At 43.0% G+C, this 22,478-nt stretch overlaps 1 protein-coding gene across 1 annotated transcript in view; it reads left to right on the top strand.

Moving 5' to 3' along the window:
• phldb1a (pleckstrin homology-like domain, family B, member 1a) overlaps nt 1–14,646 on the top strand; it is a 35,919-nt gene extending 21,273 nt beyond the window's left edge. Inside the window, exons 9-24 of the mRNA XM_030792939.1 lie at nt 578–706; nt 1,689–1,844; nt 2,330–2,440; nt 2,875–2,964; nt 3,592–3,717; nt 4,744–4,869; nt 5,386–5,544; nt 6,290–6,433; nt 6,798–6,917; nt 8,725–8,794; nt 9,100–9,355; nt 9,926–10,016; nt 10,435–10,581; nt 12,136–12,355; nt 14,001–14,086; nt 14,506–14,646. Coding sequence (XP_030648799.1) covers nt 578–706; nt 1,689–1,844; nt 2,330–2,440; nt 2,875–2,964; nt 3,592–3,717; nt 4,744–4,869; nt 5,386–5,544; nt 6,290–6,433; nt 6,798–6,917; nt 8,725–8,794; nt 9,100–9,355; nt 9,926–10,016; nt 10,435–10,581; nt 12,136–12,355; nt 14,001–14,086; nt 14,506–14,646 — 2,172 coding nt within the window. The remainder of the gene's footprint in view (nt 1–577; nt 707–1,688; nt 1,845–2,329; nt 2,441–2,874; nt 2,965–3,591; nt 3,718–4,743; nt 4,870–5,385; nt 5,545–6,289; nt 6,434–6,797; nt 6,918–8,724; nt 8,795–9,099; nt 9,356–9,925; nt 10,017–10,434; nt 10,582–12,135; nt 12,356–14,000; nt 14,087–14,505) is intronic.
• Nucleotides 14,647–22,478: the final 7,832 nt, after the last annotated feature.

The raw sequence follows: 22,478 nt of genomic DNA, 5'->3' as shown, positions 1-22,478 counted from the left end.
AAATGAGAAGAACAACAACCAAAAAAAAATTAATTTAGACGTTCATTGCACTTCCCTCATAGAAAATAATAAATCTTATTTGATGATTAGAGTGGGTTTTCCTTCTCTTTGTGTTTTTTTGGCCTTTGCTGAGTGGCCTTTAGCCAGCGCCTGGGCATATGAGTGTTGAATCGTGTATTTCGGTGTGAGTTTGGGCTTATTGCATGGGCTCTGCTTTGCCTTGTACCCTGTATATGAAAATGATGAATTCAGATACACTTGCACATGGTCTGTTCAGGTTTCAGCAAACTTCTTTTTTTTTTTTTTTTTTTACTCATAAACGTTTGTTGACGACAAAAGGTGGAGGTTGTCGTGGCTTAGTTTATTTCTAAAAAAAAAACAAAACAAAAAAAAAAAGAAACACAAATCCCTCCCCTTCCTTTCAGCATGGTTTGCTTTTCAGCCCTGTTTTGTTTTTGTTTTCTGTTGTTTTTTATTTCCCCCCCCTCTCCCTCTCCCCGTCCCCTCGTCTCTGGGTCGGTCTGTCTGTCCGTGTGTGTATGTGTGTGTGTGTGTGTGTGTGTGTGTGTTCCTTTAGGAGAGGGCCAGAGTCTCGGCTGAGCGGGACGTCTTGGCCAGGCTGCGGGACGGGTACACTGAGCTGAAGAGCCAGCTTCATAAATGCCCTGAGTCACTGAGGGAACAGTCACAGGAACAGCTGACCAGGGTCAGTGTCCTAATACTTACTGGCCAACCCCAAAAAACAAACAAACAAACAAACAAACAAACAAAAATAAATAAAAACAAATTCCGCTCTAAACACAGAGAGTTCATTGGACCTTTAGACCAAAAAGGGCTAAGGGCTTGTTTCCACCCTTTAAATAAACCCAACGTTTTAGCGACGGTATGATGAAGAGCGGGTACGTCTGTCTTCCTCTCTGTGTGGCGTGAAAAGAGACGTTCTTTCTTGTGGGGCCCCTGAGGTTTTGCATGGTGCGTTGCAGTCTTGCCCTTGGCTTCTCTCCGCTCTCTCCGCTCTCACGCTAATATGAGCAAATCTAACATGGGACGACTAATATGAGGAAATGAACTAATTGATTTGTGGAAATGAATTTGCTGAATTTTATTTTTTTTTTTTTTTCATTCAGTGTCTCTGCATGAGATGCACATGTGTCTGTGTGGTAGCGTGCTGCATGTGTTTATTTTATTTTTTTTTACATTTTATTTATTTATTTTAGCGGTTACTCGATATGTGCGTTCTAACATTAGCACAGCAGTCTGCTAATCCACTGTTAATGTGATGAGTCAAAAAAAAAAGCCTCAGTGTCACTTTGGTTTTCTCAACTTGTCACACTTGTCCTGTGGAGTCACACTGTTAACCCACCGGTAATGCCGTGAGTCCAAAAACTCTTCACCTTTTTTTTATAAAATCAGTTTTCCCTCCTTCACGCGGGTCGTCTAATCTCACTCTGTAATGTGAGAGAAACTGACTTAGCAGCTGTCACCGTCTTATTTAAATATTGTTTAACCGACAGTTTGTGACTGAGGATTATCTGTCTGTTTACATGTTTGTGTTTCCATCTGTTTCTCTCTCTGTCTCTCTCTCTGTCTCTCTCTCTCTCTCTCTGTCTGTCTCTGTCTCTGTCGCCCTCCCTGTTGTGTGTCCGTGTGCTCCGCGTGTCTGTCCATCTGTGTGGTTTTGTGCGTAGAAGGCAGAGGCTCTGGAGGCTGGCGCTAAACGCTTCGAGGATTTGGAATTCCGTCAGCTGGAGAGAGAGAGCGCGTTGGAGGAGGAGAAGGAGATGGCTAGTCGACAGCTGCTGCAGGAGAAGGCAGAGTACCATCGCAGCGTGGCCAAGAGGAAGGTAACCACTCAAGAGAAAAAGAAAAGAAGTTCATTTCACAGTGCTTTGGTATGGTTTAGTATAGTTTAGCATAGTGCTGAACTCTGTTTGGTAACCACTCAAGAGAAAAGAAAAGGAGTTTTGTTTAGTTAAGTTCATTTCAGAGTGCTTTGGTATGGTTTAGTATAGTTTAGCATAGTGTTTAAACCAGTTTAGTTTAGTTGTGTTTAGTTTTGTTTAGTCTTGTATGGCCTGGTCTGGTTTAGCATAGTTTTAGTCTAGTTTAAACTAGTTTGGTTTGGGCTGCATATGTTGCATATATGTTAGTTTAGTTGCCCTGAGTAGTCTTGAGTGTAGCCAAGAAGATCAGTGAAGCTGTTACTAGAGAGATTCAAAGTGAACTTTTAAAATGACATTTAACTACACCAATTTATAATACATAGAACTATCAGTTGTATACAGAAGAAAAAAAAGACAACAAAAATATATATCCCACAATTCCATAGGATAAGATGGCTGCTTTGGAGATCCAGGCCAATCAGCTTGGCCTTCAGGCTGCTCAGGACTGTGAGAGGATGGCCAAAGATCGCACGCTTGCCCTACAGATGCTCCAGAAGGTGGGTTGGACTTTTAGCCAGTGTCATGTCTGCAGTCTTTATTCTTCAAGTGTCTTGTGTGTGCCCACACTGGGAGCGGCATTCTGTATAAACCTATTCAGATCTAACAGTATACCAGTATACAAAATGACCTGAGGTTCTTTTGGCTTTTCTTTTCAGTATCTACCACATACTAATTAAAGAATGAATGAAATTAAAGAATAATTTGACCTGAGATTGGTGGAGTATTTAGATAAACAGTCATTGTACTGATCAGTTCTTCTATTCACAGTGCACCAGATCATTATAAAGCAACTGATGGAACAACATAAGGATTTTGTATAACTATGACTACTATATAACTATGTCATAATACATTACAGACTGCTTTAAAGCATGTACAAACATGTAAAGTTTTTTTTTTTCTGTAATGCTATTTCATCGCTGTGCTTTAGGAGCGGGAAAGATTGTCTGCCTTGGAGAACAGATACCACAGCCTAACCGGAGGAAAGAGCTTTCCCAAATCCTCCGACACGATAAAAGAGGTGAGAGAACCCCCCCCCCACCCCCGCGGCATTTTCCAGTCGGATTCACTGATCCGGACTGGACCTGCTGTCTGATTCTGTAGTCAACTGGCTCCTCTCTGGCACTGAAGCGACAGGACTTTTTCTCAGAACCAGGCATGCCTACAAAGAATGTGTGGAGAACTTATTTATTTTTTTGTTGTTGTTGTTGTTGTTGTTTTTTTTCCTGTCAGAGCTATTAATATTTCAGGGGTGTTGGTGTTTGTGTCTTAGAAGCTTTGCGCTTCTCGTTGAATTATTACATCTTTCTCTCGTGTGAGGTTTGCAAGTGCTGTTTTTTTTTTTTTTTCATGAGCAGTGGTCTGCATAGAGTGGCAAGATCGCCTGCGCTGTTGCCGCTGGTGACAGGCTCTATGAAAATGCATTTTTTTACTTTTTACTTTTTTTACTTTTGCAATTTTTTGCCTATGAAATATGTAGAAGGGAGTCCGAAGTTTTACGATTAACCAGAAAAGTTTTGAAACTGAACGCGACAGGATTTTTGTTGTTACTGTTTTGGGGGGGTTTTTTCCCCCCTCTCTGTAGTTCTTCTCAACTGTAGCTACCCCCCCCCACCTCTTTAAATATTATTTTTAATATTCAAAACAGGAAGTACTACACATCAGTGAACTTGACCTCACAGATGAGGTCCCTTCCCAGCATTCCCTGTGCCAACTACCTACTTCCTGTCACCAAACCACTCCCTTTCAGACATATCCCAGCAGGCCACAGGAGGTAACTATGTGGCGTGTGTTCACTTTACGCTCTTCAGAACTGAATCAGGATCAGTTTTCCCGTTTTCTTTCAGGTCTTACGGTGAAATGAGACTAAATTGTGGGGGGCTGATTCCAGATCAGTTATGAAGGGTTTAAATAACTGGGACAGAACACTAACTGCATGCGGCGTGATTCCACCTCCATTTTTGATCTCATACGCTACGTCCTACTTATGAAAAACATTATTCAATTTGTAACGTTGTCATATCCAGGACATTGCTATATTTAGGTCAGAGTGTGACAGTTGCCAGTGGTTTCCTTTATGAATCATAATGAATAAAAAATGTGCGTGTTTGTGTGTGTGTGTGTGTGTGTGTGTGTGTGTAAGTGTTTATTTGTCGCCGTAGCTTGCAATTTAAGCTGCATGCCCCTGTCTGGGTTGTTAAGTCTTGTTTTTTAATGGTGTAACTGGTGTTACGATATTCTCGTAGTGGGTGTATTTTAATAAGCTCTTGCGTTTGTTCCCTTGTGGTTTAGTGGGGAAAAAAACGTCATTAGACTCTGAGAAACACTCCAGACTTATTTCAGTGGGTTATTCCCAACCCTGCATGTGCCACACTCCCTTTGTGTTTTGATTTTTTTTTAAAAGAATGCTGAGATGTTTTTGTTGCCTTGCATCGGTGGATGCCAGCCTAAAACCGTAGTGGATTTTCAGTTTTGTTGGAAATGTACTGGGACGTATGTATTGGGCATTGCTATGTGTGTGTGTGTGTATTTTTTTTCAGGCTTGAATTTGACTGTTATCAGGCACATGTGAGCATGTGGGTGTTTGTGTGGATTTGACTGTTATCAGGCACATGTGAGCATGTGGGTGTTTGTGTGGATTTGTGTTACGTAGAGCAGACGTATGGTTCGTTTAAGTGGCAGCTGACGTGTGTACGTCTTGTGTGTGTGTGTGTGTGTGTGTGTGTGTGTGTGTGTGTGTGCGCGCGCGTGTGTGGGTGCGTGCGTGTGTGTGTGTGTGTGTGCATGTGTGTGGTCTCAGGAATATCTCAGACTCTCTGATGTGTATAAGATGTATGGAGCTGGTTGTGTCCAAACACAGAGCACCTCCCCTGCTCCCCTCTGCCTCCCTCTTCCTGCTCCCGCTGCCTCCAACGCATCTCGTGAGGTACCTCCACGCCGTTCACTCTCTCCTCCTCTTTAAACGCTTTTCGTTTTTATTCTTTCTTTTCTCTCTCTCTCTCTCTCTCTCTCTCTCCCTCTCTCTCTCTCTCCCTCTCTCTCCTCTCTCTCTCTCTCCCTCTCTCTCTCTCTCTCCCTCTCTTTGCTGTCTTTGAGTCTTACTGTGTCTTCTTTTTCTCTGGGTTTCATAAGACTGACCCTTCAATGTTTCTCTCAGATCACTTCTCAATTTTCACTCTCTTCATCTCTCTCTCTCCTTCTCTCTCTCTCTCTCCCTCTTTCTCAACATATCTCTCTCCCTTTGTTGCTGAAGCCTGACATCTTGCTGTGTCCTCAAAGCTGTCTCCCTTTCTTCCAAACTTCCTCTTTCTGTTAAACTTTACATATACTTCCTATCCTGTCTTCTAACAGTGATCTTTATCTTTTTTCTCCTCCTCCTTATAACTTCAGCACGCTCTTTTCCCTCTGTGTGTGTGTGTGTGTGTGTGTGTGTGTGTAAAAGGAATACGTGACAGTCAGTCAATTAAACCAGATCTACGGGATGCCCAGAGTTGACCCCTCCCCCACATCCCCCAGCCAATCATTCCAGGTCACTGTGGCTGACTCCGCCCTCTCCAGTCGTACCACACTATGTGGGTCTTCTCAGTCTCTGTGTAGCGAGGTGTGTGCCCTTCTCATGCCCAGCTCTGTGCCAGTGCCAGGACCAGCGTTTCTGTTTGAGCTGTCCTTGGCGTATCCCCTTCCAAACTGAATCGTTTTAAGTTTTTAATTCTACAAAAGGTTGTTTTGGGGCCTATCCAAATGTGATATCCGTTCTGTCTGGCTCTCTGAAAATATGATTTATCTTAGTTTATTAAGTTGTACTGGTATTACGACATGTTTAAACACAAAAGAGAGATAAGATCAGGAATGTTGGGGCTTTGAAGTAATCGTTTGATTTTCTGCATTATGAGATTTTAATGATATTAAAATATTCTGGCGTTCATGATATCGAAATGTTTTTCTCGTGTTCTGCGAGAAAACTTTGGAGTTCAAAACTTTTCTCTGTATCTCTCATCTTTAAAGTGTGGCCACGCTTCTCTTGCTCTTTCACTGACGCTCTTATTTTCCCCTCCTCCTCCCTCCCTTCATTTCTCTCTCTCTTTCTCTCTCCCCTTCTCTCTCTTTCTCTTGCTCTCCCTCCTCCTTATCCCTTACCCTCTCTCTCTCTCCCCTTCTCCCTCATTCTCTCTCTCTCTCTCTCTCTCTCTCTCTCTCTCTCTCTCTCCACTCCCTTTCCTTCTTTCTCTCTCTCTCTCCCTCTTCCTTTCCCTCTCTCTCCCCTTCTCCCTCTCTCTCTCCCTCTCTCTCCTGTGGCTCTCCTCCTCCTCTGTTCTCCTCTCCCTGGTTGTGTTGTATTTGTAAAGAGCCAGTCTGAATGGGGTAGGCCTCAGCTCCCCAGGCTGGATTTAGAGCGCTGGTACCAAGAGATCATGTCTGCTGGGCAGCCAAGCCAGCCCTGTCCCCCTCCTCTCCCAGCTAAGTCTCACTCTACACGCAGACCCATGCAGGTAAAGTCAGACACTCTCTGCTGTCTTCTCATGTCCTCTGTGCTGTCTTTCCTTTTCTGTCTGCGCTACTTCCCGGAATATAACTGGACTTGTGCATTAGTAACAGGTGCCAGTTTGAAATATGTATCGTCTTGTACGAGGCAGGTTCAGTTTACAAAGAACCTTCATCCAAAGGGTTTAGTTCACACGTGTAAAACTCTGCAAAGACCACAATGCCTTTGGGTCAGTAGACACTTTGCTGTTCGGAGTGAACTGACGTTCCTGGTTTAAATGGTCTCTGTGGTTCATGTTGTCATGCATTCAAGGTGTTGTGGTTGCCATGGTAACAGGGATTGTATCTGAACACCTGTGGTTTTGTTCTCAGGTATACAGGTGTAAACAGGATGAGGATGGAGCACAGACAGCATCACGCTGCACCTCCAACGGCACGTCCTCACCGACACCGTCAAAGACAGCTACACCCGGCAGAAACACACCCACCAAGGTAAAACAAACACACACACACACACACACACACACACATATACGATTACCCACCACCATCAAAGACAGCTACAACAGGCAGAAACACACCCACCAAGGTAAAACACACACACACACACACACACACACACACACAATTACCCACCACCATCAAAGACAGCTACACCAGGCAGAAACACACCCACCAAGGTAAAACAAACAAACACACACACACACACACACACACACACATACGATTACCCACCACCGTCAAAGACAGCTACACCAGGCAGAAACATACCCACTAAGGTAAAATACACACACACACACACACACACATACAATTGTTTACTACCAACCACCATCAAAGACAGCTACACCAGGTAGAAACACACCCACCAAGGTAAAACAAACACACACACACACGATTACTTAATCCCCATCACAGTTAAAGACAGCTACACCAGGTAGAAACACACCCACTAAGGTAAAACAAACAAACACACACACACACACGATTACTTAATCCCCATCACAGTCAAAGACAGCTACACCAGGTAGAAACACACCCACTAAGGTAAAACAAACAAACACACACACACACGATTACTTAATCCCCATCACAGTCGAAGACAGCTACACCAGGCAGAAACACCAAAGTAAGATGGACTTTGCCGATGTGGAACAATGTCACACTTCACCCTAATGGTCATCTCACACACACACACAAACACACACAAACACACACACACACAGCTACTTATACCTCACCACAGTCAAACACGCAGAAATACACCCAGCACGAGACACACACACACACACATATGCACATCTTTACTTATATATACCCGTGTGTAAGGCTGTTTTTTTTTTTTTAATGTTGTCCCTCTGTTCTCTACCGTTGTATTCATGATACAGGGCTGACTGTGTGTATGTGAAACCCTGTCAGAGTCCTCTGATTGGTTTACCCAGTCAAAGCGCTGTCAGACAGTGCACACCTATGTCTTTCAGATGGGATTTAAGGTTCGAATCCCAGTAGTGCAAGGTTTCCAACTGACCAGCAGCACAAAATTGGCCACATTCCTTTGTGTAGCTGTCAGACAGAATCACTCTTAAAACCCCCCCACCGTCACCCCCCCCCCCAGTACTTCTCACTGGTCCCTGACGGACAGGTTCCTGTGAAGGCTCAAGTCCTGTCTCCCAGTTACCACTCTTCCTCCCGGTCCTGGGTCTGAGTGTGAAAAAATGCAGTGACGAGCTTTGTGTCAGAGGAAGTGTGTCCCCCCCCCCACCCCCCCGCTCATCCAGGCAGGGCTGACCGTCGGCTGAAGGGCAGGCCGGCGTGAGGTCCTGGGTAATTAGACATTTCACATTCAGAAGAAAACAAGGGGAGAAAAAATAGAAATAGAAATAGAAATGGAAATGGAAAAAGTGAATTGTTTTCTGTAGTGAGGCTGTGGTGGTTGGATAGCATTGGATGGTTTGGGATTTCACTCCGTTTAAAAACCAGCGACCAAATTCATCAGTGACTATGGAAATGTTAAAAAAAAAAAAACCAAAAATGGATAACTACAGAGCAAAAATGCCATAAAGGAACCCAGGAGACTGACCAACAGTAACTTTATTGTCATTCTCTAAATCCAACCTTTTTAGGGATTTGTTAGGAGTACAGAAAGATCAGGTTTTTGTCCTGTACTATCCCGTTTCTATCCTGTTTGTCTGGTTAGTTTATGATTGTGAATTTAGTGCACGTTACACACTGACTGTCTGGACACCACTGATACAAACCACTGTTTCCCTTCTTCACCTTCTGCCCTCTGACCCCTTAGAGTCTTCAGGTGTCCCATCTCACCATCCTGTCAGACCTGCAGGAACTGCCAGCCGCCTCACAGAGCAAAGGTATCCAAACCGCGGAGTGGTTTACGCTGCTGGACACAGATACGCGCTATGAACCCAAAATAATCATGTGTGTTCTGTGATTATTTAAAATACATTCAGTACTCTGAGAGAGTTTTAACTCGCTGGACTCGCAGACTGCTGTGCGGTGTCTGTCCAAAAAAAAGCGCCGTTTTCTGCACTGCAGTGACGTAACGCTACGTGGACTGAATATTCATTAACTGTGAAGCTACAGTGTGTTGCCGTAGTGATAAAGCCACGTTCTCCTGTTGTGACATATTGGTTGGTGTCTTTGTGCGGTTCCCCAGGCCTCGCGGTTTCCGACGACCCAAGGGCGCGCCCCACGGAGCTGAAACAGAGGCCTGCAGTCGACGCTCAGTACCACTGGGGGGCACTACAGGGCTCCCAGACCCAGCTCAACGCTCCCATGGTGCATCACTCTATCTTGCACCATCAGGCACCACCCACTGGGGACCCAGCCTACGACACCCTGAGTCTGGAAAGTTCCGATAGCATGGAGACTAGCGTTTCCACTGGCAACAACTCCGCTTGTTCCCCGGAAAGGTGAGCCCATGTGAGACTGACGGGCGACTTGGTCGGTTGCCATGGGAACCCTTCACTCTGCCCCTGTTCCCTTGACAACAGGTCATCCTGCCCAATTTCTTCCCAATTTTTTTTTTTTTTTTTTGTCTTTTCTCTTGGCAAGACTCTTGCCCCTGCCTGTTTCCATGACAACGCATCCAGTTGGCAAGAGCCTGGAAAAAAATAAAGATAACAACTCCGCCTCCTCCTCTAAAAAAAAACAAAAAAAAAACAAAAAAAAAAAAACACACATTCCTCACCTGTTCAAAGTTGGGACTTGTCCTGAGGCAGAACATGGTTAGCCTTTCATAATCTCTAATCCCACCAGTACTCAACGCCTCAGGTGCCTCGACAGATGTAAAGCCCCGGCTGGAGACGCGTTCTTCGCGTCAGACTTCGCCAATCAGTTTTTTTTTTTCTGCGTTTCGGAGAGCGGTCGGAGAAAGCTACGCAATAATAGGGTGCACATTTCCCACAATCCCCTGGGTGTGCTCCCGCTGTGGCAGCGAGGTGAAATAGTAATGGGGGTGTTTTGGATCTCCTCTTTCGCAGCAGCAGTGGCGTGGCAGGAGTGAGACTGGAGGAGATGGAGAGAATGTTGAAGGAGGCTCAGCAGGAGAAGGCCAGGCTGGTGGAGAGCCGCGTGAGTTTCATGTAATTTTTATCGTGTGTGAAGTGAAATTTTGGTTGACACGTAAAAAAAAAAAAAAAAGATTTTTTTTTTTCATGAATTTTAAGGCTTATCCAAACTCCCCTCTGCCTCCTTTCCCTCTCCATTATAGATTATTCTTCACCTACAAAGAGAGACAGACATAAAAGACTTATCGTCTGCTAGTTTTGTAACATTAACATACATACAGACACTCACCCCGCCGATAATCTTTTCAGCTCTCCTCTCTACTAATATTGCTCACTGGGGTTTTACTAGTGTGTTTTTCTCTTCTCTTCATCTGTTCTTCTTTGCACTTGCTTGAGTGTCCCTCTGTGTCTTTCTCTCTCTCTCTCTCTCCCCCTCTCTCCACTCACTTTCCCTTTCTTCTTTCTCTCTCTCTCCCTCTCAGGAGAGGGAGGTGCAAGCTCGCCGGCAGCTGCTGGAAGAGGAGAGGAGGAGGCGTGAGGAGCTGGAGAGGAGACTGAAGGATGAGGCAGAGCACAGACAGAGATTAGTGGAAGAGGAGGTTAAACTAAGAGAGAAACACTGTGCTCAGGTCAGTGTAGGTGTCAAACAACGGCTCAGAGAAAAAAACGATCGTCCCCTGCTCACGGAGATCTATAAACCCGTCCGGCTCTAATCCCTAATCCTAATCTAACACAGCTGGCTCGCACATTCAAATGCACCCAAAGCCCTCTGTTACCGAAACGGCTGCGTCAGATTAGAGCTGGATTGAAATCCTGCCGTTTCCTGTGGAGGGAGTCACAGGTTAGGTGGGTGTCAAGACAAAGATTTAGAAGCAATAACTGATCTGTAGAGAAGTCTGCTGAGAAAAGGTGCTGTTTTCTTTCATAGACACAGATGCATCATAAAAGGGTATTCAAGGGCAGGGAGCACTTAGTCTTATCAGTCTCACACACACACACACACACACACACACGCACACACACACACACGCACACGTGTGTGGAAGCAGTAGGTACGGGTGTATCAGTTTTACAGGTATATGTGTCTTTGTGCAGTATCGCCGTCTGTAGCAGACATTTAGACGGTGCAATAAATGACCCAGGATCAGTAGAGCAGTCAAAGCAGCTTCAGTAAGAGATAAGAATGATGGTCTCCATGTACTGGCCTCAGGTCAGTGTTGAAGAGTATTCCCAGCTCCAGGCCAGGGGGACCCTCTGAGCAGGATCCGAATGCTGAGAAATACGATTCAGCTAACGGAGACCCTAGCGCCGGAGAGTCAGGTGTACCACCGCATCGGGGTCTCGGGCGATCGGTCGGGGGGGGCGCGTGGACGTGTTGCGAGGAGACTTGGGGAGTTTAGAGAAACAGCTCCACCGACTCCTTATCGAGGTCTCAGGAGCAGACAGGGAGCGTTTTGGGAGAGGAAGTGAAACACAGGCTTCACAGACTTTTCTCAGCAGCCAGCACTGCACAGCAGGAAGGCAGGAGAACAATCTACAACAGATGGCGAGGAAAACACAAAAAAGAAACGGGGAGAAAAAAAAAAAAAAAGAAAAAAGAAAAGAAAAAAGACAGGAGAGAGGAGAGGAGAGGAGCGCAGACTGAAAGGAGAGAGGAGGAAATGCGGAGTGGTGCAGGTGATAAAGCTGAAACGAGGGTAAAAGTGGAATCAAAAATAGGCACGCTGGATTTCATTCCATTGACTGTAAGCAGAAACTCAGTGAGGTGAACGGTGATCAGCAAATTAAAAATACTCACAAATACCGGTTGATAAACCATGATTGTGATTTTGCATAAATACTAACAGACAGATTCAAACTAGAGTTTAGTTCCTGGTCCCTTTTTTTTTTTTTTTTTTTTTTTAGAAACTAGAAATTGAAAAAAAAATTCAAATGAAATGCTCCTTTCTATTGATTATTATAATAAAATGTAATTCCTTAATAAATAATTACAAACTCACAACAAATGCATATAATTCTATAAACAAAATAGTAACATGTCATAAAAAACATGAAAATAGATAGTATGTGTGTATATATATGTATATGTATATATATGTGTGTGTGTGTATATATATGTATATATATATATATATATGTATAAAATGATAAGTGTAATTCATATAAATGTTCTCTACCGTCAGGCTCGTCCAATGACGCGGTATCTGCCGATACGGAAGGAAGAGTTTGATCTCCGTTCCCACGTGGAATCTTCCGGTCACTGCGTGGACACCTGTCCGTACGTCATCGTGACAGAGAAGATGTGCAAAGGTCATCTCGTCAAAATGGGCGGAAAGATCAAATCGTGGAAGAAGCGCTGGTTCGTTTTCGACCGCCTCAAGAGAACCTTCTCTTATTACATCGGTGAGAAAACCTTTTTTTTTTTTTTCTCTCTCTCTCTCCCCCCCAGATTACATCCTCAGATTACATCCCCAGATTACATCCTCAGCAAATACTTTGGGTGATTTGAAGAAATTATGAAATGTGGAAATACAGGAACGGTATTGATTTAATTTTACAAAAATTAGAATACCGTAACACAAGTTTTGATAAAAATCCTATATGCCACATCGACTTATTCTGTCAACACCATCATCATCATCGTCATCATCATCGTCGCCATCATTGTAAAAGTTTCTGCGTGTTCTTGCTGCTCTGGTAAAGATTTTTAAGTCTGTTTGGAGTGTAGTGTAGTCTGTTTGGGGTGCACGCACGTCGGGGTAAGACGCTCTGTACTCTGAGAGACGTGGAGATGCCAGTGCTTGGCTCGAACAGTGACTGGAGGTTCTTTTAAAGAACAGGCTGTCGTGTGACAGTGAAACAGTTGAAAACCATCAAAGACAAAAGCAAGACTGCACTTAAGATCTGCCAGATGCGTGTGTACTGTGAGATCCTCCACTGTTGTTGCCGCGGTCGAACAAGCGACAGAAATTACCGAATGTGGCCATTTTTTTTTTTTTCCCTCCCCCGACTTTCGTTCTTTATGTTTCTCTTTTTCTGTCTCTGTCTTTCTCGCTCATACACGTACACATACACCACACACACACACACACACACACACACACACACATGCTGTTTGCTCATGTATGTAGCCTTTTCACCCTCTCACTCCTCATGTTAGCACTGATGAAGATGATGATGAAATAAACTGCAATTCTTTCTCCATCCATCCTTGTGTTTGGAAGGAGAAGAAGAAAAAAAAAAACAGGGGGGGGGGGGGGGGGGGGGGGGGTTTGGTTTTGCAGGATTTACCCCTGGCATAGTAGTGACTAACAAAACCAGACTTATAACTCCTGCAAAAAAAATTAAATAAATAACTAAAGCGAAAGCAAATTACGTAGCGGATTTGTATGAGGAAGAGAGACAGGCTTGTTGTAGTAAATGGGAATGATTTCAAAGGGTTTCCACTGTAGACATCCCCTTAACAAAAGCTTGACAAGGGGTCACCTTAGGCTTAGACCTTCAGCAGCCGTTAGTAGCATCGCGCCGAACCGTGAGACAAAACTCATTTAAATGAACAAGCTTTTCGGTGGCAATTAAAAAAAAAAAAAAAAGAAAAAGGGGAGAAAAAAAAAAAACAAACCCAAACAAACTGGGATGACGGCTAGCGGCAGGCAGAGCTCAGTGTCAATTCAAATTCAAACCGGGGCCTGTTTATGAATTACTCATATGAATGCGGGTTTTGTTTGTGTCTTAATGACATGCATATGTATACCATAATTATTCATTATTTATGAGCCCTGTTGCCTATGCGTTCATGAATATACATTATTTTCATCAGATGAAAACAAAATCTGAGATGTAGACAAATTCCACCTCATGAACACAGAACAATCTAACGTCTGTAATAATGATGATATAATTATATCATTTTCAGAATGATATTTAAAAAAAAAAAAAAAAAAAAAAGTATTAATATCCTGGGTCGGGTGGAGCTTTGTCCATAGCACTGAAGATCGACATCAGATGTAGTGAAATGTTTGTAATCTCAAAACCTTTCTCTTTTCAGACAAGCATGAGACCAAGCTGAAGGGCGTGATCTATTTCCAGGCTATTGAGGAAGTTTACTACGATCACCTGCGTAGCGCAACAAAGGTGAGTCCCGTTAACGGCCGACGCCCGACGTCCGAACGCCACGACGCGGCAGGGCGCTACGGCACCGCCACTTCAACGTGGCCGGCCACCGTCTGCTCTCTCAAACAGTAACTTCACCGAGCGTGTCCTGAAAGTTTAACCAGACAGGCGTCTCCACATAAAGAGAATTTCTGAGGGCAAGCGAAAAGAGAGACATCAAAGAGCACACTGTGTGTTCATTCGGTCTTGGTTAGGGGTTTTTTTTGTTTTTTTTTTCCTTTTTTTGTAAGTTATTTATTTCTCTCTTTATTTATTTTCATGACTTTTTCCTTTATTTCCTTATCATTCTGTACTGTTACACTTCCTTTCATCCTTATTCCCATTTCTCCCTCTCTCTCTCTCTCTTTTTCTTGTTTTGGCTCTGACCTGTTCTCTCACAGAGTCCGAACCCCTCGCTGACCTTCTGTGTGAAGACTCATGACAGACTGTACTTCATGGTTGCCCCCTCACCAGAGGCCATGCGCATTTGGATGGACGTCATAGTAACAGGCGCCGAGGGTTACACGCAGTTCATGACCTGAGGCCGAGTTACCGCGCTTAATACCCCCCCCCCCCCCCCCCCCCCCAGTGCCCGGAAAAATGCCGACAAGGCATCCGCCAGGAGAGAAGCCCATGGAGTGAGTGATCTCCGGCTTTTTTTCACAGACATATCAACGCCAGCCCGGTAAGCCTCGGCTCTGGTCCTCCTTACGGCGCGGGACCCGGACGCGACTTTTGATCAGATGCAGGACGCTGGCCAGATTCCGCGTTGTGGCAAAACTGACGCTCAGTCCACTTGGTGCTCCTCAAACATAGCTGCGCAGACGAGACCACGACGTGAAGCCTCTCAATTATGTTTATAGAACTTATTTTGTTAACTTAAGAAAACCTGTAAACATTTGTGATATTAAATGGAAAAAAAACAAACAAACAAACAAACAAAACAAAACCATAAGGCCTACGTGAATTACTATGCTTCTGGATGATAAAAGGGAACTTTAAAATAAAGAAACTACATCAGTGGTATTTTTAGCCCTTTTTTTTTCCCCAAAAGATATGAGATGACAGCTGCTTTCTATTACAAGCTGATGTTTTTTCCGTGAGAAATTCTTACTTCAAGCGTAAGTACACACGCTCTACTTTTTTTTTTAAAAAAAAACGCTTTGAATTATTTCTATTAGACAGCGCAACCTCACACAGTCAGCCGTCTTTCATAGAGCTACGTGTAAACATTTATATATATATATATATAAAAAAAAAAAAAGGATTCTAGTAAGATATTATCTGATACCGTATTCCACACAGTGTCATTGATTGCATTAAAATAGTAAGAGTTACAGTATTGAGTGAAAATGCAGCTGTAAAAAGCTGATTGGCTCCTCTGCCAAACTGATTTTCAACACCTGCAAGGATTAAACTGAACGTGTCATACCCCTGACTGCTGCTTGTATATGTTTTTCAAACTTGTCTGTTTCATGTACACTTAACCACACGTGTCCGGTGTTGTAAAACGTGACTGAGAACAGCGTGTTAACTGTCTGCCTTACTGCATTGTTACACAGAAGTATCCGTTAGTGTAAAGGGACCATCTGGTAACTTTTCCCAGGGTTTATTTATGTTGGTTTTTAATATGTTTTTTGTTATTGCGTTTTTTTTTTTTTTTTTTTTAAAGTGCCTACCAAAGCTCTGTCCTCACTGTTTTCTCGAAATACCAGGAAATAACAAACTCGAGATCTGAAAGATAGACCAGCTGCAATCATTTAAAAATAAAAAAGATACCAATGATTTTCATGAGTGGACGTTTTCCTGAACGTGACGAAATGTTGTGCCTTTTCTTTTTTTTCCTTTTTTTTCCGTCAGTTCTTTTTCTTCTCAACGGTTTGAAAATGTAATTATCTACTCCTATCTGATTTACAACAATAACCTGTGATTTAATAGTCATTAAAGTCATTCATATACACACTATTTAATATACACATCGGTATATCATAGGTGCTTCATTTAAACCTTCGAGACAAAATGGTCTCAGCTCAGTAACACTTTGCTGTATCACTAATAACTGTGCATTTGTTTTACAATCTCTTTTCTTTATATTCATTTCATTTGTACTGGAATATATTTGTTTCCTCTAAGACATACAGTGTAAAACTTGGGCCAAATAAAAAAAAACCTTCAGTTGGAACGAGGAGTCGGAACCTGGTCATTTCACAGACGTGTGTTGTAGTACTCGTACCGTAACAGACTTGTTTAGTAGCATTAAGCTCTCTGATGCAGACTGATGAATAAATAAATGACAAAGTGTAATTGCGGTGATTAAACTAAATAGTGGGTACAGGCTGTATTTGATTTTAAAAAACATAAGCAGTGATGATATGGGGGGGGGGGGGGGGGGTCCTGTGTGACAGAAATGAGAGCGCTGGGGGGGATGTTGTAGGGTAGTGTCATCTTTCAGTTCATTTTATTGTGTCTCATCACTGACAGCATAATTTGCATCTGTATACTCACTGTATTCCCAACACACTTGTCACGGTCTCATGCATGCATGCAGGCAGGTTCACGCACCTGTGAATACACACACACACACACACACACACACACCAGCAATGACAGAAACAAGAAAAATACATTTTCTCACTTAATTCAAACGTGCTCTGCCACACAAAACACACACACACACACACACACACACACACCCACACACGCAAATACTGAAATAAAACAGAAAAGACTGCCCTCTTCACAAAGTAAGTAATTTGGGTCTTAACCAAGCATTAACTGACATTTATAGATGCGTGTATAAGTGTAATATGCGTCTACACGCAAGTCACGGAAAGATACCGCGCACGCAGGTGCACAATTAATGCGAAAGCACCCCGTGCCTCACAGGAACGGTAAGAGCGGTTTCAGGTGGAAGAGCAGGATTATTAGTTTATACAGATGCCAACTATACACCCTCTTAGCCTTTTAGAAACAATTATTTCATATAAAAAAATTGTTTCACACTACATGTCATAACTATATGATATAATTCAGATGCCTTTCTAGCTGTACAGATAGGCCTGCGCTGTCTGAGAGCCGAGAGAAAACATCCTTTGAAGTCTCCTATTAAACGAACAAACAAATACAGAAAACGGCTTTGTGTTTTTGTTATTGTTTTGGCAGTTCCTTACCGCCCCTGATTTAAAATTCATCCAAGCGGTATGTTGCTTTTGACAAGGATGCTGAGTGAATATTAACCTCGCGTAATATTTATCATGACGACAAGATAACCAGCAGGGGGTGCCATTGTCCATTTTACGCCTCTCTGTTGTCATAGCACCAGATACAGAGGCGAAGATTCTCCACTCGGCTCGGTGTTCTGAGAGGCCCAAAGATGAACTCTGCCGTTACCACAGCGTACGACTAATCACAAATGACATCACATTGCTAATGAAACAACGGTCACATTTTTTTACTCGCAGTTTTGACTGAATTTTATTTTCACGTAATATAGGCATATGACGCTAGATTTTGAAAAATTCGAATTTAAATAAGCTGACTAATCCCACGATGGCACACTATGTTTGAGAAAATGTCTAAACGCAACATATCATTCGCTACTCCAAAGAAGTAGGCTCAAACACTGAAACGTTTTAAAATCGTAAAGTATTATACAGTTAACCGGATTCCAAATACGGCAGTATATATATAGGCCTGCATGTATAAAAACTTGATAGGATCTGGCAATTGCGATCTTTTGCATTATCCTCATGAATCTACCGCACTCTTCGAAGAATTCCAAACACAACCAGAGAGAAAGCAGACGTATTAAAACCACTTTAAGGTAGAGGGGTTTTTTTCTAATCATGGTAGGCGTGACTCACAACGACCTACCCAGCGGCTGCGTTAACACGTCTGACGGCTCTGGGGACCGCGAGCATGTCTCGCAGACCCTCTGAAGAATGAGCTGACATGACAGTTGTTAAGACACCGCTGATGCTCAAGATGACATTGAGGATCCACACGAGAATCAAGTGCGCCTGACTTTGAAGCCCACCTCAACACACACACACACACACACACACACACACACGCCCATCTGAGAAAGTACTTGTGGAAAGCCCACATCACAAGAAAAAGTGGGGGCTTCTTAACTACAGAAACTACAGAGAGAGAGAGAGAGAGAGAGAGAGAGAGAGCATGCTAACAGAAAATAATTGATTTGTAGTTCAGAAAAGCTTAATTAACGGTGCCCACTGAGTGTGAAAAATTGCAGTGCAGCGACGGTTAAGACTCGGCCGGCTTGCCCTTGACTGCCTCCAGTCTCGCTCCGCGCGGTTTATTTGAGTTTGACATGCGAGACGCAGCCCAAACCCTGGGTCCTCCCGTGGGAGTAGTAAAACAAATGGTCTCACTCAAAATCAAACAGCTCTAATTCTTCTGCTGCTTTCTCACTGGAATAGAGTCTGGGAAAATCACTGCATTATGTGCATGCAAAGAAGCAGCGTTGCCTGTCATGCAACATGTATTAATTGCCTATTATCTGACACTTCATTCTTCAATCTGAAGATGATCTCTCTCTCTCTCTCTCTCTCTCTCTCTCTGTCTCTCTCTCACTCTCTCCCGCTCCCCCGTCTCCCTCTCTCTGGTTCTATGGGGGAAAGGATTCTTCGATCGTTAACTTTAAACTGACAAAGAAGCAAACAAGCCCTTGGCGTGCCTAAGTTTACCACGCGTCAGAGAGAGAGAGAGAGGAAAAAAACACAAACAAACACGGATTTTTCATGGATAGTCCGGCATGGAATAAATTACAAAACAATAACCAAAGTATAGGTCATGCATTTTATACATTATGGAAACCTCAGATGTTTTGATCGCATGCACAAGACAGTCAAAAGTAAAGAAACAACAGCGAATTCCAAGAGAGATGGTGATGAAATTGTGATGTAACTGGTACTAATGTGCGATACATGAACTTGGCATGCAGCCCTGGCTCCCCCCACCCTCCACTTTACTCAGTCTGGCTATGAGTAATATATTCTATTCCAGAGGGGTAACCTCACTGACCACAGAAACAAACAAACATTATCAGAGCCCTCCGAGGAGCTTTTGAAGAAGTTAAATGCTTTATTATTCTTCTAGCCTCCGAACTGGATGTTCTTCCCGTTTGACCGCAAAACTTCCCGAACACAACACAAGGCCTGAGTTTTTTTTTGTTGGTTTTTTTTTTTGTTTTGGTTGTTGTTGTTGTAGGGTTTTTTTTTTTTTATAGACGAAGTATAACTGAGCAACTAAGCAAACTAAGCAGTTACACTTTGACTGCTGCTGTAGAGGCCCCATTGAGTCTCTTCTGCCTTTAACCTGTGTTAATTGTACGGGTCAGTAAACACGATACACAAAGGATAGCCTCGCTCAGTTATCACGGCACATCAGAAAAAATAGGCCACATTTACAGGCATATGAAACGAATGTTAAATACTGCTAATGAATAATAAAGGGTTCAGGGAGACATTCTACGTCGGTAATATCCTTTAATCTGTCTATGGTTAGGTACCATGTGTGACTTGCTGACTTTCTCACACGCTTTGCGCAAACAGGATTCCCCGGTGGACCAATTAATGCACGGCGAGTTGGGAGAGTCAGCGCTTTCCTAGGAGAGATCCCTCAATTCAACAGCCGTTATTATCTCACCCGCTTTTCTCTACGTTACGACCGCGGTCACGAAGATTGCATCAGGCCTTACTTCCACAACTTCTCGGCTGAACCGGCTTACGGGAGGAATTACAGTATCACAGTAACATCAGAGGAATGTCTTTGATTCAAAGGCCGATGGCGGCTCTAGGAGACAGCAGGTGTCAGTCTGTGACACGTAATTAGGCCTAAGTATAAACAAATGCATTTTGTCAGTGGGAGCAATGTGTGTGTTTTTCCCCTGGTAATGCCAGTTAATAATCTGCTTAACATATTTATTCATATAGGGATTTCTGCAGATTTCCGAGCCCATATGTTTAAAAGGGGAACTCCCCAGATTTTTACAGTCATTGCTGAAGATGCAATATCCTTCATCTAAGTGACGTTATTCACTGGAACCGCAACATTTGTTTACGTGTAGCCCAGCTATGTTATGATAGATAGATAGATAAAAAAAAACCTTCAAAACAAACAAAACACAAAGTCATTGGCATTTTGTGGCCATAACGACACGAAATATTTAGGCTATATAAACACAGAAGTAAACTCATATTCACATCATACAACCGAGTGTGATTTTTAAACGAGATTTTATGACCGCCCAGATGCACCGTTTTAACATAAAAAGTTCATTGCACCACTTGTACGTCTAATTGTACGTCAGCGGGATTTGTGTCATGTCTGTGTTGTAAAGATATATTCATTAAGAAAACTTTTGAATGGTTGACATTTCGCAGGCACGGGAGACGAAAACTAGTGAGTGAAAAACAGACCGAACAGGAGCGGCGAGAGCAAGCGCAGCAAATCCCATGGCAACAGCAACCAGAAAACATTTCTAAAATAGGGGGCAGTGTTCGCTATTACTATAGCAACAGGCAGACATAGCTCCTTCAATCAGCTTTGGGATTTGCTGAAAGGGGGAAACAAAGCTTGATTCTTTGCATAAGCATTATTAATGGGAACTATAATAGTTTTAATGGGATGTACATTTGATCTGGCCCTTTTGTGTCTCTCTCCGTTTGTGACCGATTATAACTCACAAGGGACACCGAGTTCGTTCGCATCAGGTACAACTACCGGTAAAGTGGTAGGACACAAAACAAAGAGGTCGTCCCCTTACTTCACCGTGTCAGTAAATCCTGCTTTTCAGACCCTGTTAATGCGTTCCATGGGATTATTTGGGGACTTCTGTTGATGGGGGACGAAAGACCTCCACTTGTCATCGTTCCCTAAGACACATAAAGAAAAAAGCTAATATCGCCTCAGCAAAGAGTCTTTCACCCTCTCCTAATTTACTTTTTTTCTTCTTCTTATTTTCCAAATATTATGCACATTTGGAGATAAATGCTGGACACCGTTTTGTTGTCTGATGTGAGATTTCAAAACAGTAAGTACTACTTAAATAACAATAAGTAATCTTATAAAGTAACAAGTGTTGCTTAAGGTGCCCACGAGATCTTAAGCATACCTTTGCAGTTGCTCTCGCCTTACTATGATGAAACAAGTTAATGTTTTGGTTAGAAATTAGTGAAAGTTTAACAAAGAATAGTAGCATATTACCTTGCGAAACCCTATGAGATAACTGTAAGAATATGTAAGAAATTATTCACATATAAAAACTTTAAAACAATGTTATCCATGCCCTTTGCCAAAGTTCTGTTAACAGTCGGAACAGTTACAGCGAACTTCACCGTTTTGTTGATTTACTCTCGGGATGTTTACGTGAAACATGTGCACAGAGAGCGGTAAAATGTGAAACCATTGGGATACAATGTCTGAAACAATCCAGCCAATCAAACAACCGAACGCCCTACACTCGACCAATCGCTTCTCGCCTCGTTCAGAAGATCTGGCGAATCTGCGAACAGCTAGCAGCGCTGATGCAACGAACCTGCAACAACAGCCATGCATCTCCTGGGTAGCCAAAAGTGTTCTTCCCCGCTGCATGAAATTAAATAGTCCCTGTGAAACAGTATGTTATGATAGCAATCTGCCACGTTAAATCAATATTGAATGAATCAGATACATGGAAACAATTACATTTCAAGCCTCTCTCAAAACCGCAGTGACAGCTTTAACTCAAAACAGAGGTAGAACATCTCGACAGTTCATTTCAGTTTTAAGGTGTAATACCACTATTTTACAGTTACCCACATGTTATAAAACAATAGCTGACCCATAAACTGTAATCCGATATAGCCTTCTCTGGGCGGGCCAATTTGTCAAGACCAGTGCAGGGCGGAGGAATCTACGGCACCGGGGGCTGACCGTGTGACGCAGTTGGTTGCTAGGTGTGGATGACCTGATGCATTCTCTCAATTAGCTGATTCTCAGTCATCAACTCCATCACAACAAAGCAACACAGTCTGCACTTCTGTCCCGGATACTCCGACGGAGACATGGATTTTTAATTCTCTTAAATCCGCGACATCTCCCAAAAAGCGCCGTGCTTTGCACTTGCAACGCACTCTAAACTCAAAACATTTACTGCAAGAATGGAGTAAGTTGAACTTGTTTGTTTCTGCCGTTTCTGCCTGCTTTGCGATATTAGGAAAGTTTGATGTTAGATTATGTGTCAGATGAACGTACTGTGTTTTTCCTTTTTCTTGAAGGGGGTTGCTCTACCATTGTTTTTACATTTAAGGCTACATGTTACAAGTTTTGACTTTTACTTATTGGGAAGTTTTAGGAACTGGCTGTGGTC

Source organism: Chanos chanos, chromosome 15 (genome assembly GCF_902362185.1).
Source record: "Chanos chanos chromosome 15, fChaCha1.1, whole genome shotgun sequence".
Lineage (NCBI taxonomy): Eukaryota > Metazoa > Chordata > Actinopteri > Gonorynchiformes > Chanidae > Chanos > Chanos chanos.
The sequence above is the reverse complement of the archived record's forward strand: the minus strand, read 5'-3'. Positions and strand labels throughout refer to the sequence as shown.